This window comes from Neomonachus schauinslandi, chromosome 6 (assembly GCF_002201575.2).
Source record: "Neomonachus schauinslandi chromosome 6, ASM220157v2, whole genome shotgun sequence".
Lineage (NCBI taxonomy): Eukaryota > Metazoa > Chordata > Mammalia > Carnivora > Phocidae > Neomonachus > Neomonachus schauinslandi.
Window position 1 is genome coordinate 143,995,783 of NC_058408.1, and position 18,007 is coordinate 144,013,789.

Sequence of the window (18,007 nt, forward strand, 5' to 3'; positions counted from 1 at the left end):
TGACTATCACTGTGTTCCCTTGTTCAGATTTATATAGTTTGTTTTTCATTTCTATAAAGATCCATCTGTAGGACTATTCCTGAAAAATTTGAAGTCATGTTAATTATTAACTAATCTCATTTGTTTTTTTTTAGAAAAGGACCAAACTGTATAGTATCTCTTCTTTCATTTTGAGATGTGATGTGTTTTATGAGTGCTGTGCATTCAGAGATACTTGAGGGAAGAAGGTTGCTTTGTTTTGAAGTGCATGCATATGTGCTCCATAGCATTATTTTGTTGATGGCATGTCTGCTGTCCTTTCTTTGCCCTAGCAATGATGGATTGTGAAGTTATGTGTGTATAATATAAATTTATTACATTCCCAATATTTTTTGATGATCTTTTAACAAACATATAAGACAGGCCATTTTCTGTCCTCTGTACATTATATAATTATAGGTCTCATGCATATGTTAAAATTCGTAGTTAATCCTTCATGAACACATTATTCTGAGTAATTGTATTTTCTCAATGGGGAAAGGTTAACCCTTTAAGTATCACAACTTCTGATTGTGATGGAAGTTCCAGAGAAGTTTACATTGCCTTATTCTTTTGAGCATATTGTGGTACAGCCCAGGTAGCTAGCTGACTGTTGGTCTCCACCTCATGCTGTGCCCTCCAGGAGCTCCCTAAATACCTTTACATGGTGTCCTAATGTTTTCAGAGTCACTAGACCGTTGACCATTTCAGAGTCACAGTGACACGGGTCTGTGTTTGGACCATGTCAGGCTGTTGCTCATCTTTCTCTTCTTCCAGGAGATCCTTCTGCCACTGCTGCTACCTGCTCTCTCCTTCTTTCCAGTCTACATTTCTTCTCTTGACGTTTCCTCTCACCCTTGGCTTGGTGTATAGTGTTTCCTTTCGTGGCTAACACGCACCAATCAAACTCTCCATTTAGTCAGCACTTGTTCTGGGGACGTGTTAAGTATTAATACTTCGCATGACCATTTCTTTGAGTCCCCACCACAGCTTTATGTGGTAGGCACTATTTTTATTCCCAATTTATGGAAGAAACTCAGTATTGTAATCTGTGAAATTTAATCTGGGCCTGTCAGGCTTCAGAACTGACCTTTATACTTACAGTACATGTGCTACATCTCCAGCTAAAAAAATGCACATAGGGCACATTTTGGCAATAAGATGGAAATGTTGACTAAGCCAGGGTTCGTGCTGGAAATTTATACCTGCTTCTGGAAAATCCGTACAGTTTCATCTTTTTCTGATCACTGAAATCTTTAACCAGTTTTTTTTTAAAGATTTTATTTATATATCTGAGACAGAGAGAATGAGAGAGACAGAGAGCACATGAGAGGGGGGAAGGTCAGAGGGAGAAGCAGGCTCCCTGCCGAGCAGGGAGCCCGATGCGGGACTCGATCCAGGGACTCCAGGATCATGACCTGAGCCGAAGGCAGTCACTTAACCAGCTGAGCCACCCAGGTGCCCCTGATCACTGAAATCTTTAATAAAGAATAGCCAGTTTATCAGCAAGTTATTAGTTTTAAATAAGATTTGTTTTCCTGGATCGTTCAGATGGTAGATGTCACTAAATACATGACTTACTCATGCTGTGATAATATTTGTTATTGAGTAATACTTGAAATTATAGTGTTACTTGGGATACCAAGTAATGGATATGCTGCTCAGGCTGATGTTGTGAATGATCACACAGATGTGCTCCATTTTTTTTATATGAATTTTCCCTCTCAATTGCCATTTTGAAGATAATTCACATTTTATATTCAGAGATGATGCCCAGGAGGATGCTAAAATCCTGCCGTCTTTGTGTTTCAATTAATGTGATTATAATATTACAGTTAAAAGCCATTATGAAAATTTCACAGGTGTGTTATAAAAATTGCTGAACTTACTAGCAATAAACCCGACACATTCTAGATATTCATATGCAGATTTAAGGTCAACTTTTAAAAGTTGCTTTTGCCTTGTACTAAATACGTTTTTTAAAAATCACTTACATACTTGAATCTTAAGCATATACATGGGCAGGGACTGCCTAACTTGCACATAGTTTTGTCTGTGGGTTGTTTTTAAAATCATGATGTTTTAGCCAGTTATACATTACAAGTACATATTGAGCATCTTCTGTATTCCTATAAACATAACCTTTGATACTTATAATCTAATGGAAGATACCAAGGAATAAATAAATGGTACATGGAGGTTTTCTTAGATTAATAGATTTTTTTAGATTATTAGTTTGCATCTTTGTCCAGTAGGCTAAGTTTACAATAATATAGCACAATACTCTTCAGTGTCAAAACTTACTAAATAACAGCAGTTTATATGGGTGTCAGAACTTTGACTTAGTATTGCTTTGAGTAAATTGAGTGATTTGTGCAAAGTAAAATAATAATCTCTGTTTTGTCTATAAATTTGCAGAAGTTAGTTTTATAGATTGTAGAACTTCAAGGCCTTCCAGAGGTGGGTGGTCCCCGCAGACCCCCAGGGTGGAGAAGTAGCCTCTGCAGCGGCCCCAGGAGAAGTCAGCAGGCCCAACCTGGGAACCTGTAGGAGTCAGAAGCACAAATACCTGCTGACAGATTCTACGGTTACAGTTGTTCACTAGTTAAGAATCCAACAGAACAATCCTAGATCGAGTCAGAAAATGAGGACTCAGATATGAAAGCTGCTGCTGCTGCTGGAATCTGCTCAAAGGCAACATGCTCATAGTGCTGCATTACAAATAAGCAGCCACTCCACGTTCTGTTCTGTCCTCAACGTTGGGATGTCTTTGTCTTGTAGACAGTGGGGAAAGCAGGCTGAGTATGTATGACACTAATAATCGTAAGGAGGAGTGCTAGGCTTTCCTCGGACATCATTCATTTAATCCAACAGAATGTATTGAGTGCCTTGCACATGCCTGGAGAGGCATGATGTGGTGTGCCTCCCTTCCAAGAGAGTGCAGTCAAGTGCAGAGGTTCTTAGCCAGCTGCACTATTTCCTCATGTTGTTCAGGCAACACCCTACTTGCCCTTTGGGTCTCAGTGGGCCCCCGAGGCCGGATTCTGTGTGATTCTCACAAGCTCCTACTGAACTCTATACCAGTTCTTTTGTACTAGGCGTCCAGAACGCACTTGTGTAATGTCTTTTCTCTGCTAGATCATAAGCTCCAGAAGGATAGCAGTCAGATCATTCACAGTGGTACTCCTAGTGCCTAGCACAGTCATGGGTATACACTGGCTACTTCACAGATACATTTTTAAAAATAATGAAGAATGGGCGGATTGGGATTCTTAGTGTCCAGAGATCATGGCATTACTGTATGGAGTGTAGGTGTTCAGATTGCCAGCAGCAAGCCTTGGAAAGTATGTCTTCGGTTCCTACGGGTAAACAGATCTGATTGACGCTACTAGACTTACATAAACAGCACAATAAGTTCAAAATGATTTCTCACTTTTTTTGTTCACTCCAAGTAGAAAACTTAGTGAATATTGTTACATGTTAGGGGAAGGAAAGAGAAAGAAGAGACAAAGGGACTTTTCAGTGAGTAGTTCATCAAATTTATATCGTATTCACTATAGGTGTGGTTTGAGTTTAGTAAATAAGGAGGCCTCATGACAAAAATTGGGCTTGAGTTAGATCTTGAAATTAGAATAATAATGATGATGATGGTAATTGCTAATACGTGCAGTGCTTACTATGTGCCAGGCTTTCTTTATGTACACAGTGTTGTTATTCCTGCAGTAATAATAGATAAGGAGACCGATAAAGAGAGAACACAGAGCTCGAAGTGCTGGAGCTGGGATTTAAATTCAAATAGTATTTGAAGAGGGAAGGAGAGAGGTCATTCCAGGCATGGAAATTCTTAAGAGTACTCAGTTTTCAGCAGCCTAATCTGAGTGTTTCAACACAACTTTACACTTAAAGAGTTATAATCCTTGATGACTACAGCAAGTCCCTGCTCTAACAAATATTATTTTTAGTTCCTTTGGGATTATCTTTGCCCCTCTGAGAAAAGACAAATAGGTGGATACACAGGGGTAAGTGAGGAAAGTTACTGCAGTTACAATAGGAGACAAGGTTCAAAGGATTGAAAAGTAAGTTTGGTTAGGTAGGATGAGGCAAGTGACCGGAAGGCCTTGAAAGTCACCTGAGTTTGGATATGATGCAGGAAGCCAGCATATCTTCTTGGGCAAATGAGGGACGTGTTCAGGCAGTATTTAATGCTAAATCTAGCAGTAGCTTTCAAGTTGAAGTAGATGTGGATAAACTAGATCAGGGGTTAACAAACATTTTCTGTAAAGGACCAGATAGTAATATTTTAGGTTTTGCAGGCCATAAAATTTCTGTCACTACTCAACTCTGCCATTACATCATGAAAGCAGCCATAGACGATACATTGTTAAAAACGGTTGTCCTATAATTCTGGTGAGCAGTTGCACGTAGAGCAAAGGTTTGGACTTCCCTCCCAACCAGCCTCTATTACCTTGTAAGCAAGGCAGGGCAATAGTACAGTGTTTCTCCTTCTTCTCATGATGCTGATGGTCCACTTATCCTGTGTCTCCTTCCCTGCCCCACCCCCTGCCTCCATTCTCCACAAGCCATGGCGGTAACACTCTGTAGTTAGTGTCAGTGGGAGAAACTGGACTCATTTGCTATCAGTCCTCAAAAAGGAGACTGAGGCATCTGGCTGATAGGTTGCTTGCTGTCTTATCATTTCTTTGAGATTTTTCTTTTGTGCTTTTCTCTAATACACCATTTGGAACTGTCAGCCACGTCCATATTTAACAGCTCGGTTCGAATTGTTTACTTCAGGAATTTCTGCCTCCTAACCAAATAGGAAATTTGATAAATTCCTCAGTGTAGAGGCGCCTGGGTGGCTCAGTCATTAAGCGTCTGCCTTCAGCTCAGGTCGTGATCCCAGGGTCCTGCGATCGAGTCCTGCATCGGGCTCCCTGCTCCACGGGAAGCCTGCTTCTCACTCTCCCACTCCCCCTTCTTGTGTTCCTGCTCTCACTGTCTCTCTCTCTCTTTCAAATAAATAAAATCTTTAAAAAAAAAAAAAAATTCCTCAGTGTACCCAACTTTAAGCAGTCTGGCTCAGAATATTTCAGTACCACTCTGTCTTAAGCAGTGGAATTCTTGGACACTACTGTGATGTGTGTCTCTCTCCTCTGCCAGATTTTGATAGTCATTTTAATGCTGCTATGAATCCTGGTAACTAAACTGTCTTGCCCACCATAACATTTGGAGATAAAGTTTTAATTAGAAATAATTTCATATATATATTGGAAACATGATAATTTAGTCTCAAATGAAAGGTCATATTAATATTAATTACTTGTATGATAGAATTTAGGTCTTAGGAAAAACTTATTTTTCAGGTAAGTTGCTCAAACAAAAAAAGGTATTTGACTAAACTTTATTTAATTTATCATTTTAGGGGTATCGAGTGGACAAGTTTGACTGGTTTTCTTTCCTTTGCTACTTCAACACCAAACAATATGGGATTAGTGAGAAATGAACTTCAGCTGGTTGATCTTCCGACAGGTTTGTGTATTTAGACTATTAAAAGATTGAAAATGGTTTGTCATCTTGATCAAAGATGTTGCTATTTATAAAACATATTCCAGAAAACTTTCTTTCAACTTGGAAGGTTTTTTTTTATATCCTATTTGTATATTCATTTTGTTGTTGTTTTTCTGTAATAACTGCCCTGGAAAGGCTCCTGGTTGTTGTTTGTATGCAGATTGTGTTAACACAAGTGCATGGTAAATGGAGTACCATTAGTGTGAACAGACGGATTCATAAGTTCATATGGTGTCAGTTCTACTTTTAAGTACATTGTATGGATAACCAAAAGTACGGTTTTAAAATAAATCTTTGTAGTAGGCTTTATTCTAAAACTTTTGGCCTTTGTTGGGAAAACCTTTATAAATTTGTAAGTAAGGATTGTCTTTAAGTGCTCAAATTTAAAACTTTTGATTGTCTCTGACTGAGAGCTTAAAGACTTTACAAGAGGAAGCATTCCAGTAAAGTAACTTGTTCAGAATTGTTTAAAAACCTACAACTCAGTGAGTTTCAAAATGAAGAACTTGAAGATAGAATAAAGTGAGAGTTTCAAATTATTTTATGACAGATGCATGATTTCAAATTGAATTCTTAACAAAATTGTGGTGAGTTTCTTTAAAATGGTGTAGCAATAAGAATATATGTAGATAGTTTGAATCCTAAGATATGTGTGTGTGCACGTGTGTGTAGTAAATTGAGTATTTTCTCAATATGTATTTCCAAGATATGGTTGTTCTTACTTATCTGAGTATGTTACTAAACCTCAAGGAGTTAGCCCCACTAGAATCAGTCCAGTGTTGTTCTGGTCTCATCTGCAAGTGACCTGCCTAGTAACCCCTGGCCCTAGATTGGGGTCTCTCTAATTACATGGTAGCCCAGGGGCGAACTGCTGTTTTCTAGTATCATTCACTTTAAAAGAAAAAAAAAAAAAGCGTATTCATTTTTTCCAGTCAGCTCAGGACTGTTAGATAACTTAAAAGTCTTTTTTTTACAGATTATTTTTGAGCAACAAATTTATAAGTCATAGTTATTAACTTGCTTAAGTGGGATATTTGAGTTTATAGATTATAGACTTTTCTAGCCTGTCTTCTAAGGAGGATCAGGAAAGGATGTGGGTGTTTGGCAAATAAGAACAGGGGCCTCACTTGACAGCAATGAGGAGCAGGGAGGCATGCAGGTGCTCAATTCTCTCTGAATTGAACATGCTCTCTTTTGTTTAATGTAAATAAAAACGTGGGAAATGTTATTAAAATATATTTGTTCAGACATAAAGTAGAATTTGCATTTTTTAATTACAGAAAACCATTTCGCTTCTTTGGCAGTTAACTAATTCTTATCATTCCCCAGTTTCAGTGTATAGAGACCTTTTGATAGGAACCAGGTCAAAAGTATTTCAGTTGAGCAATTTGTACCTGGGACAGGAAATCTTAAATACCTGTTTAAAGAGTGATTTCCCCACTAGTTAGCATTTGTGAGCATGGGAGTGTTTATGTTACTTTAAATATACCAGTAGTTTTATAGTAGACAGTTCCTTTACCATAGATGCATTGAAACTTTGGAAATTGGTATTTTTGAATTTCTAAAATACAACTATTTAAAAGAAACAACCGAAAGTATTCAAGAAACTCTGTAACAAAGGTAAATATCATTTTATAAGAGATCTTTGAATACAAGTAATATATTATTGGTCTTCAATGTGTAATACTTTTGAGAATACGTTTTGAATTTAGATTACTTGAAACAGCTTAGAAGCAAGTAGAAGAATGAAAGGGAGAGTAGAGGCAGCACTGATCAGATTCCATTGGTGTGTATAGCTTCTTGTGTCTTACATGTTTCATCTGATATTTCACATTTTCTTTAATATTTGCAATTAAAGGTAGGAGCATTGCTTTTCGCGGTGAACGAGGCAATGATGAGTCACCCATCGAAATGATTAAAGTATCTCATTTGAAGTAAGTGTGAACCAAAAAAAAAAAAAATCTGGTGTTATCACAATGGAATCTTAAGGATTTTTTTAATCTTTAAGAAAGTAAGAATATGCTAGAATGCATATAGAACTTCTTAGTGATAGTAAATGGTGCTTTGCAGCCATTTCCAAGAAAATATTTTGATCATAAAATTAAACTGCTGTTGCTTTTAGTTTCTACTTCTTAAAAAGATGAGGTACCTTTTGTATGAATCTTAATATTTCATTAGATTGGTAAAACCACTAATCTGTTTTGTTGTGCTATAGCTATATTGATGTAAATGCCTGTCACCCACAAAGAAAATGTTGTCATCTAATTAAATTCTTATGCATTTCTATCTCAACATAGGTTTGTTGAGTCAAAGAACTAATTTTCTTTGTTTATAATTTAGACCTATTTTAATTTCAGTAAGTTTTTGAGTTTTTCGTTCTAAGGGAAAATACATAAAGCAAGATTATTAAACATAGAGACTGAATGAAAATCAATCAGAAGAACAAAGAAAGGAGTAAGCTCTCTAAAATAGTTTTCAAAATTGCTTTAGCTTTTCTAGGATCTTTGCATTTCCATATAAATTTTAGAATCAGTTTATCAGTTTTACCAAAAAAGCTTCCTGGGATTTTGATTGGGATTGCACTGAACCCATAGACCAACGTGGGGGAAAAAAAAAGTTTTGTGATTCGTGAACACGGTCTATCACTCCATTTATTTAGGGCTTTAATGCCTTTCGGTAATATTTCTTCATTGTCAGTGTCAAGGTATTACACATCATTTGCTAATAATTTTTTTTTCTTCATTGCTTTTACACATGTTCTTTTTTTCTTTTTTTAATTTCAGTTACCAATTATTCATTAATGGTATACTGAAATAGTTAATTTTTGGTAATGGCCTCATGACCATGCTAACTTAATCTAGTAGCATTTTTGTTGATTCTTTAGTATTTTCTCTGTAGACATACCATGTTGTTTGCCAGTAAAGACTCTTCTACATCTCTGTTTTCTGGACAATGGGCCTTTTTTCCCCCCTTGCTTTGCTGTACTAAGTAGGACCTCCAGTACAGTGTTGAATAGAAATGATGAGAATTGACATCTTTGTTCTGTTTCTGGATCTTATGGTGAAATGTTCAGTCTTTGAACATTAAATATGTTAGCTGTAAATTTTTTGTAAGTGACCTTTATTACATTGTTTTCTATTCCTAGTTTACTGAAACTTTGTATCGTTGAATAGGTGATGGATTTTGTCAGATGCTTTTTCTGCATTTAGGGACATCATCATAATGATGGGCTTTTGTTTTAAGTCGGCTAATGGGGTGAATTACATTGACCGATTTTTTGTATGTTAAACCAACTTTATTTAAATCCCTGGCATAAATTCTTCTTGGTGATGATATATTACTGGATTTGATTTGCTGATATTTTATTACATCTATGCTCATGAAGCATATTGATCTAGTTTTCATGTAATATCCTTGTCTGGTTTTGGAATCAGGGTAATGATGACCTTGTAAAATGAGTTGTGAACTATTCCCTTCTCTTCTTTTTTTCTGGATGAGTTTGTGTAGAATTGGTATTATACCTTAACTGAAATAGGAAGAATTCACCAGGGAACCCACCTGGGCCTAGAACTTCCTTTGCAGAAAAGTTTTTAAATACATATTCAGTTCTTTCATAGATGTAGAACTATTCAGGTTGGTTGGTTTGTTTCCTCACTGAGCTTTGGTAGTTAGTGTCTTTCAAGTAATCCGTCCATTTCATTGAAATTGTTGAATTTATTAATTAAAAACTTGTTCATGGTATTCTCTTAATCTTTTAATGTCAGTTTCATCTGAATGATGGCTCTTTTATTTCTGATATCAGTAAATTATGTTAATCAATTTTGTTGATCTTTTCAAAGAAACACTTTTAGTTTCTCTCATTTTTTCTTTGGTTTTCTATTTTCTGTTTCATCAAATGCCATAGGTATCTTTTTTTTCTTGCTTACTTCGGGTTTAATATGTTTTTCTAGTTTCTTAAGATAGAACTTTAGATGATTACATTAAGGCTTTTCTTTAAAATTTAATATAAGCACTGCTCTTTCTGTACCCTACATGTTTTGATATGGTGAATTTTCATTTTAATTCACTTTATAATATTTTTAAATTTCCATGGGATATTTATAGATACATTATTTAATTTCAAAATATTTAGGGGTTTTCCAATATCTTTCTGTTAATTTATGATTTCCATTAGAGTCAGAGAGCATATTTTATATTATTTTCATCATTTTAAATTTAATGTGATTGTTATATGGCCCAGACTGTGGTCTGTCTTAGTGAATGTTCCGTATGCACTGGAAAAGATTGTGTATTCTGCTGTTACTGATTAGAATATTCCATAAATGTCAGTTCAAATTGGTTGGTAGTTATTCAGGTCTCATATTCATACTGATTTTCTGCCTGCTTTTCTGTCTGTTACTGAGAGATGAGTGTTGAAATGAACTTTATTCTGGATCTGTTTATCTTTTGAAGAGCTCATGTTCTTGCTTTGGGTATTTTAAAGCTCTGTTATTAGGTATATACATATCTAGTATTGTTCTGTCCTTTTGATTGACTTCTTTATCACTGTGAAATATCCTCTATATTTTTGGTAGTATATTCAGAAGTAAGTCAGATTGTCTGATTTGTATAGCCACTCCAGCTTTCTTTTGATTAGTGTTTGCATAGTGTATCTTTTTCTTACCTTTTTCTTGTGTCTTATCTATGTCTTTACATTTAAAGTTGATATCTTCTAGAAAGCATGTAGTTGGGGCTTGTTTTTCTATTTGGTAATCTCTGTTTCAAATTGCAGTGTTTAAATTATTCATATTGGGTGTAATTATCAATGCAGCTTATATTTAAATCTACCATCTTGCTAGTTGTTTTCTATTTTTTAATTTAAAATGAATTAATATGGATAGTTTTTAATTTATCAGACTTAATTTCTAATATGCAAAATGTCAGTTGTTATCAACCACGTAAACAAAAGTTCTTTGGGGGAGGGTCCTCAATAATTTTTAAAAGTGTAAAAGAGGGGCGCTTGGGTGGCTCAGTCGTTAAGCATCTGCCTTCGGCTCAGGTCATGATCCCAGAGTCCTGGGATCGAGCCCCACATCGGGCTCCCTGCTCGGCAGGAAGCCTGCTTCTCCCTCTCGCATTCCTTTTGCTTGTGTTCCCTCTCTCGCTGTGTCTCTCTCTGTCAAATAAATAAATAAAATCTTTAAAAATAAACAAAATGTAAAAGAGTCCTGAGATTACAGGGTTTGAGAATTGCTCAAAAATGTGTGTTGAGAAATGATCTAAGTACGTGGAGATAACTTTTAGTTTCTTGGATGGGTTAAGCAAATATTGCATTAGTGCAATTCCAGTTCAGATTTTACTTCGATATTTTGAGGAACATGATAAACATATTCATGTTTAAACATGACAGACTAGGGGCGCCTGGGTGGCTCAGTTGGTTAAGTGACTGCCTTCGGCTCAGGTCATGATCCTAGAGTCCCGGGATCGAGTCCCGCATTGGGCTCCCTGCTCGGCAGGGAGTCTGCTTCTCCCTCTGACCCTCCTCCCTCTCATGCTCTCTGTCTCTCATTCTCTGTCTCAAATAAATAAATAAAATCTTTTAAAAAAATAAATAAATAAATAAATAAACATGACAGACTATTTGGACTTCAGTCTCCTCTGTTTCCAGTCTTAACTCCATACACACCTGCTAAATTAATACCTCTAAAACAACTGATCACTTTATCCCCCCTACTTTAAAACCTTCAGTGATCCACTATTCTCTGCAGAATAAATCTCTGTATATCTAGCATGGCTTATTCAGGTGTTTTAAGTCTTTTATAATGTGATCCAAAATTCACACTTCGATTTTCTCTCTCATGATGCTACTTCTTTCATTCTCTACATTTCTTTTTTTTTTTTTTTTAAAGATTTTATTTATTTATTTGAGAGAGAGAATGAGAGACAGAGAGCACTAGAGGGAAGAGGGCAGAGGGGGAAGCAGACCCCCTGCTGAGCAGGGACCCCGATGCGGGACTCGATCCCGGGACTCCAGGATCATGACCTGAGCCGAAGGCAGTCGCTTAACCAACTGAGCCACCTAGGCGCCCCATTCTCTACATTTCAAGTAGCATGTTCCCCCACTCTGTGTCCTTTCTTGTCTTGGCCATTTGTCACATTTGTAACTCTGCCTAAAATGCCATTGTCTAGTTGTCAAAATAAATCTCCTCTTTCATACGGAATCTTTGTCGCATTCACCAGACTCTGTCTTACATTAGTTATTTATATATAAACCATTAATGCCTTTATGTTAGATATAATAAAAAATGTAACATATTGCCTTTGTATAATCCATAATGATGTATAAAATTCTTTCATGTGTGCTATCCCCTCCCCCCCTTTTTTATTCTTAGGGCATTTAGTGAGGGAGTAAGACAGATGTTATTAACACCATTCTAAAGATAAGTAGAATAAAACTCAAAAAGATTACATGGTTTATCTGAGGCCACATAATTATCAAGTGGCAGACTTTGTATGAGCAGGAGAACCTAAGTCCTTTGGTACACTGAGTGTAGGGATTTTCTTGCTCGGTCACATTTCCTTAGTGTCAGCCTAATAGAAACTTTGTGAAAACCTTTACTTTTCATTTAATTTTTACCATAACCTGCATACCAGTCCATTGGGATAGGTAGTGGTATTCTCATGTCATGTGTGAGAAAATGAAGCCTTGGGAGGGTTACCATAAATTGATAAACTGGTAAAATATGAACTTGTTCCTTTTTTCATTCTTCTGACCTGGGCTCCTTGCTTAATTATGGCTATATGGCTCTCAAAGGTCATCTTAGGGCTTTACCTTCTTAATGACTATTAATCATGAGAACTAAGTGTTAATTTATATGGTCTATGTTTAGAATACATTATGTGTCTTTTCTGATTTACTCAACTTTTTATTTGTATTACTTATGGTGAAAATGTTGCAAAAGGGGGCTTATTTAGTATTTTTGTTTATTTTAGGCAGTATTTGGCAGTTGTATTCAAAGATAAACCCCTCGAATTATGGGATGTTAGGACTTGTACCATTCTTAGAGAAATGTCCAAAAACTTCCCTGCAATAACTGCTTTGGTAAGTTACAACTGAAGAACTAGTTTATCTAGGCATGTTCTGTATGTCATGAATATTTTTCTTTTGCTTGAATTGAAATCATTAGTGTCATGTATTTCCTTGCTAAAAATGTGTGTTGAGAGATGATCTAAGTACATGGAGATAACTTTTAGTTTCTTGGATGGGTTAAGCAAATATTGCATTAGTGCAATTCCAATTCAGATTTTACTTCGATATTTTGAGGAACATGATAAACATATTCATGTTTAAACATGATAAACATAAAAAGATTTGTGAGAGAATAAAGGTCATGGTAGCTACCTCAGCCTTAAAAAAAGAGGACAGTACTGGGAAAATGGTCTCACTTTATGGAGAAAAATACTGGATCTCTACCTAATACCATATTCAGAGGTGGGCTCCATGGGATTAAAGACCTAAATGTAAAAATATAAAGCTATAAAATTAATATAGTCAAAAAAAGAAGAATATTTTTCTGTTCTAGGGCAGGAAAGGACATCAGAGGCTCAAACCAAAAGGCAAAAAAAGAAAAAATGCTTTTAATTAATCAAGACTGATGCTTTCTCTTCAATGAAGAACACCAGTGTCAAAGTTAAATAGAGAAGACAAGCTGGGAAAAGAAATTTACCAATGTCCGAAACCAGCAAAGGACTAACTAATCCCTGTAGGGAGTTAGGATTATGGGAACTCCTGCACATAAACAGTGAAAAGACAGGAACCCCAGTAGAAAGAGGGCCAGAGTACAGGAGCAGTTCACGAATGGTGGAAAACCTAAAAGGCCAACAAGCATCTGAAGAAATAGTCAAATTCAGCAGTTTTTAGAGATGGGCAAAATAAAATAATCAAGGTGTAACTTTTAGACTAACAAAAACTGGGAAGCCAGATGACATCCGACGTGGGTGTAGTGTAGGTTGCAGGAATCCTTATGTACTGCGGGTAGGAGTGCAGACCGGTGAGGCACTCTGCAGAGCAGACTGATAGTGCCTCGGCAAACAGACATACCCTGGGCACCAGCTCTTCAGCCTCTGGTCAAAAAGGAGCTTCTGTGGGGATATTGACTGCGGTGTTGTTTGTCAGAGAGTTTGGGGGCAATCAGGGTATTCTCTGCTGGGAGAACAGAGAGACTAAAGGTTGGTGGATGCACTCGCGGAGTCTTTGGTAGCATGCAGAAACAATAGAGATGGGACTGACACTGTGCTGAATGAGAAGAGTTAGAAACGGTGGGATATGACGAAGTTCTGTTTATGTAAGTTACGAATACATGCATGTAAAATAACTACTGTGAAGAATTGATGCATATGAGAGGATATTAGATTGAAGGCATTAGAATAGGCGGGAATATAAAAGAATAAATAAATCAAATGAGAGATTTGAGGTGGATCTGTGGAGGACAGTGATCCATGGTAGGAGGAACATGATCATCTCACCCCATGCACCTTTGGGGGGAGGGCTAGAGGTAGGGAAGAAAAGACACCATAATTGCATTTATTATTTTTGTTTTGTAAAAAAAAGAAAGCATCAAAAAGTTAGACCTTTTGGAAGTTTGCCATTAAACTCTTCTACCTTAAGCTCTCATTAAAGATTAGAGGTAGAAGGAGGTGGAGGGTAGATTATTAAAATCTGCCTTAAGCACTAATTAAATGCATTTGTTCAGCCTTTCTATAAATAGATAAAACCTAAGAACAAATTGTGAATTCATGTGCAGTGATAATAAGTAATGCCAAGCAGTGGCTTGAGAATGCCCAGCTGTTCTGGAAAGATTGTTTGACAGCAGTAAGCTGAGCACTTGTAGGTGTGCCTGTCTTTGCTTCTCAGGAGTGGTCCCCATCTCACAACCTGAAGAGCCTGAGAAAGAAACAATTGGCCACCCGAGAGGCCATGGCCCGCCAGACCGTGGTCTCAGACACAGAGCTGAGCATCGTGGAGTCCTCCGTGATCAGGTGCAGTGTGCTGTTTCCTGCCTCTGTCATTTGTGATACCAGTGTCATGGTGGGGAACTTGACAGGTGTCTGTCATCCAAAGGCATCTGTAGTACCTTGTTATGTTTCAGTGCATACCTGGAAGACTGAAGAGTTAATTTTATTATTTCATTGCTTAGTGCAGTCAGTAACGCATACGGTAATATCCACGTGTCAGCCTCCGTTAGCGAGCGTGATCATTCTCACTACCCAGATGTTCCCTAAACTTGAGCTTCTGGAATTCAAATGAATGTAGCATGAACATCCAGATAGATCATATTGTCATTTATATACACCAAAGAAAATATATAGAGAATGCTAGATTTATATGGACTGTCCCCATCTCCATCCCCACCAGTTTTACAAATAAAAAAACCTCAGAGAGAATGATGGGTCAAGGTAAGTCCTCTCTTTCTGCAGCAGAAATAGTGAACAAGTTTCTTGTGTGAAGTCTAGTTGACTGCATTCCTCTGTATGGGGTAAATGACCTGCTGGAAGTAATTTGTGTTTTCCTATTATTAGCTGGGCAAAGATTAGTGTCAGTGCTTTTTTTTTGTAAATAGTTTTGGACCTCCTGTTAATGCATCTGTATTTTGGGCAAGGTAATTAATGTGTGTGTCACTCTAGAGAAAAGAAATATCTTTATCTTATTCCTCTCTATTCCAAAGCTTGTTGCAGGAGGCAGAAAGTAAATCTGAACTCAGTCAGAACATCTCTGCCCGGGAGCATTTTGTGTTTACCGATAATGATGGCCAAGTTTATCATCTCACAGTGGAAGGAAACTCAGTGAAAGATAGTGCTCGGATTCCACCAGATGTGAGTCCAACTCTTGATTACGTCTTCATGAAGAGTTCTTATCAAAGATTTTGTTGATTCCATATCCAGTGAAGCCATAGTTAAGTTGTGAAGCTATTTCAGGAAAGTTTAATGTAAATAATAAACTTGACTATATAAGGAGATATTATTCCATACTGCTAGAGAATAACATTGTAACTACTTAAATACTTACCTTGTGCTACTTACTTTTTTGTCCCCTTAATAATCCATAAGGAATTCTTTCCATTTTAACTATGACAGAATCAAGGGAGAGTAAGTAACTTTCCCAATGTTATCCAGCTTAGTGACATGGCAGTTTTAAACTGAGGTCTGTCTGTCTGTCTCATTCCAGTATATCTCCTCTTTCCACTTCAGGCATTACCTTGGAGGATTTGACTTACAGTCTAGCATCATTTTGGGGTAATAGTAATCAGGTTGTAAGTGTAGTAGCATTATTAATATTTACTAATGTATATATATCCTTCTAGGACCTTGTGAAATCCTCTGACTGAGGTTCTGTAGTTCATTTGTGTCCGCATGCATCTCATAGGTTGTTTCTAATGGATAGATAAGAAAATGTTTTTGTTAAATAATACTGTTATAATGGCTAAGTGGAGGCATGAGATGATTTCATAAAATATATTTATTTAAAATTGTTGTCTAAAAATAGACTGTTTTAGTTGAATGCCAACCCCTATATTTTGCAGGTGGCTCAGAGTCTTACAGGTTGTAGTCAGGATGGTGGCTGGGGTGGGAGGGTCCACTTCCAGGATGGCTAACTCACATGGCCATTGCAGAGTCACAGTGGCTATTGATGAGTGGCCTCAGTTCTTCTTCACAGGGGCATCTCCATAGGGCTGTCTGAGTGTCCTCGCCACATGGCAGTTGGCTTCCTCCAGAGTGAGTGATCCAAGAGAACACAAAGAAAGCTGCAGTGTCTTTTAGGACCTAGTTTGAGAAAGTGCACTCCGTCGGTTCCTCAGTGTGCTGTTGGTTCATGGGTCAGTCCTGTTCATTTGGGAGGTGACTGCCAAGGGACATGAATACACCAAGGCAGGATCTGTGGGGGTCTCTTAGAGGCTGCTGCCACATCTTCCTTAGAAACAACATGAGAAGAGTTGAGGCCATCCAAACCACCTTCTCTACTAAAAATGGAAACTAACATGTGAAAGTTTCATTTTTACAGTTTTTTTTTACTATTATATAGAACAAGTCATACTTGAGACTTAGTAATGTCTGTTTTGAACTTTCTCTCATTGTCACTAGTTTGAAAGGGTGAAAGTAGTAATGCAAATAAGAAAGGTTAATATTTGGTCATAATAGGAAAAGGAACTTAGTTTAAGTGTATAGAAAGAAAAACTGCTAGGGAGAGCAGACCTAAGAGTTGCAGTGTTAATGTAGCTGTCCTTTGAAAAATCAGTTTGCTGTCTTAGGAATATAAAGAGTTCCTCCTCTAGAAACCCAGAGAAGGCCCCATCTGAACTCTTCTAGTGCCACTCACAGGCAGCTCCATCTGTCTCTGATCACTTCACACTTGCGATTAGGGTGTAGAAACAACCCAGTAATTTTTTGAGATGCCAATTCCTCCTTACCCCAGAAAAAGTTTAAAGCTTTTGGACATTAGACCCTAATTTTCCTTTTTATAAGAGTTTTTTTCAGGATGGTAATTGTGCCTCACAGTTTTTAAGATTCTGTCTCTTTTTGTGGAGGTCCAAAGTCAGGGTATAGCAGGTCTCTATCTGCCTGCCAGATCCTTTTATTCCACAGCTAGAAGCAGCTTTCTCAGGGAATAAGCAGCCTAACACAGATCCAGCCTCCAGTGAAATTAGTACGTACTTTAGAGCAGGTTGGTTTTAGGGAAAGGTATCTGAGCAGCTACTGTATGATATGTGAGAAACTGGCTTTGGTTCATTTTTTTTTATTTTCTGTAATTTAAATATTTTCTAGGGACTGTCATATAGTATTTAGGCAGAGGTTTTGTTTGCTCATTTTAATCCAATATTTACCTTACCCTCCTCCCAAATGTAGAGTATTAAACATTTGCTTTGAGTTGAAATTTTCCCTCTGAATTTTGGCCCCAGAACTATAGAGTATATAAAAATGGTAAAAAGAAGAGGAAATCTTGGCATATTTTAAGTTTTGGAGCATCTGTAGTTGACTGCCTTTATTCAGAAAACTGGAACAGTGAGAGAGAATGAATATCTCTGCTTTGCTGTCAGCCTTCTGAACATCATATTTTGTATATAGGAACATAACAGTGTCAACTAATAATACTCTATTGAGTTTTAATCTTAAATTGGTTCTCTTGGGATTATTTGGAGCCACAAAGCAACTTTATGCCACATCCTCTAAAAGCTCCTTGGTATCTGCATATGGCTTGTAGCCCGTCAACAAACTCTTAGGTAGAAAGGTCTGGATTATTTAATTATATAGTTGTATTAATATGTCACTTGTAATTCTAAGCTGATTTCTGAGCTTATTTAAGCTTTAATATTTTAATTTTAGAGGTTAGAAAGTAAAATGATAAAATGTGAAAGTTTTCAAGACTAAAAAAGTAAACTTAAAGGCA

The 18,007-nt window shown here is 37.0% G+C and overlaps 1 protein-coding gene across 1 annotated transcript in view; it reads left to right on the forward strand.

The window, feature by feature from the left end:
• The window catches only part of WDR11 (WD repeat domain 11), a 57,376-nt gene that overhangs the window by 21,181 nt on the left and 18,188 nt on the right, over positions 1-18,007 (forward strand). The window contains exons 12-16 of the mRNA XM_021703880.2: positions 5,441-5,547; positions 7,445-7,520; positions 12,559-12,667; positions 14,480-14,604; positions 15,291-15,438. Coding sequence (XP_021559555.1) covers positions 5,441-5,547; positions 7,445-7,520; positions 12,559-12,667; positions 14,480-14,604; positions 15,291-15,438 — 565 coding nt within the window. The remainder of the gene's footprint in view (positions 1-5,440; positions 5,548-7,444; positions 7,521-12,558; positions 12,668-14,479; positions 14,605-15,290; positions 15,439-18,007) is intronic.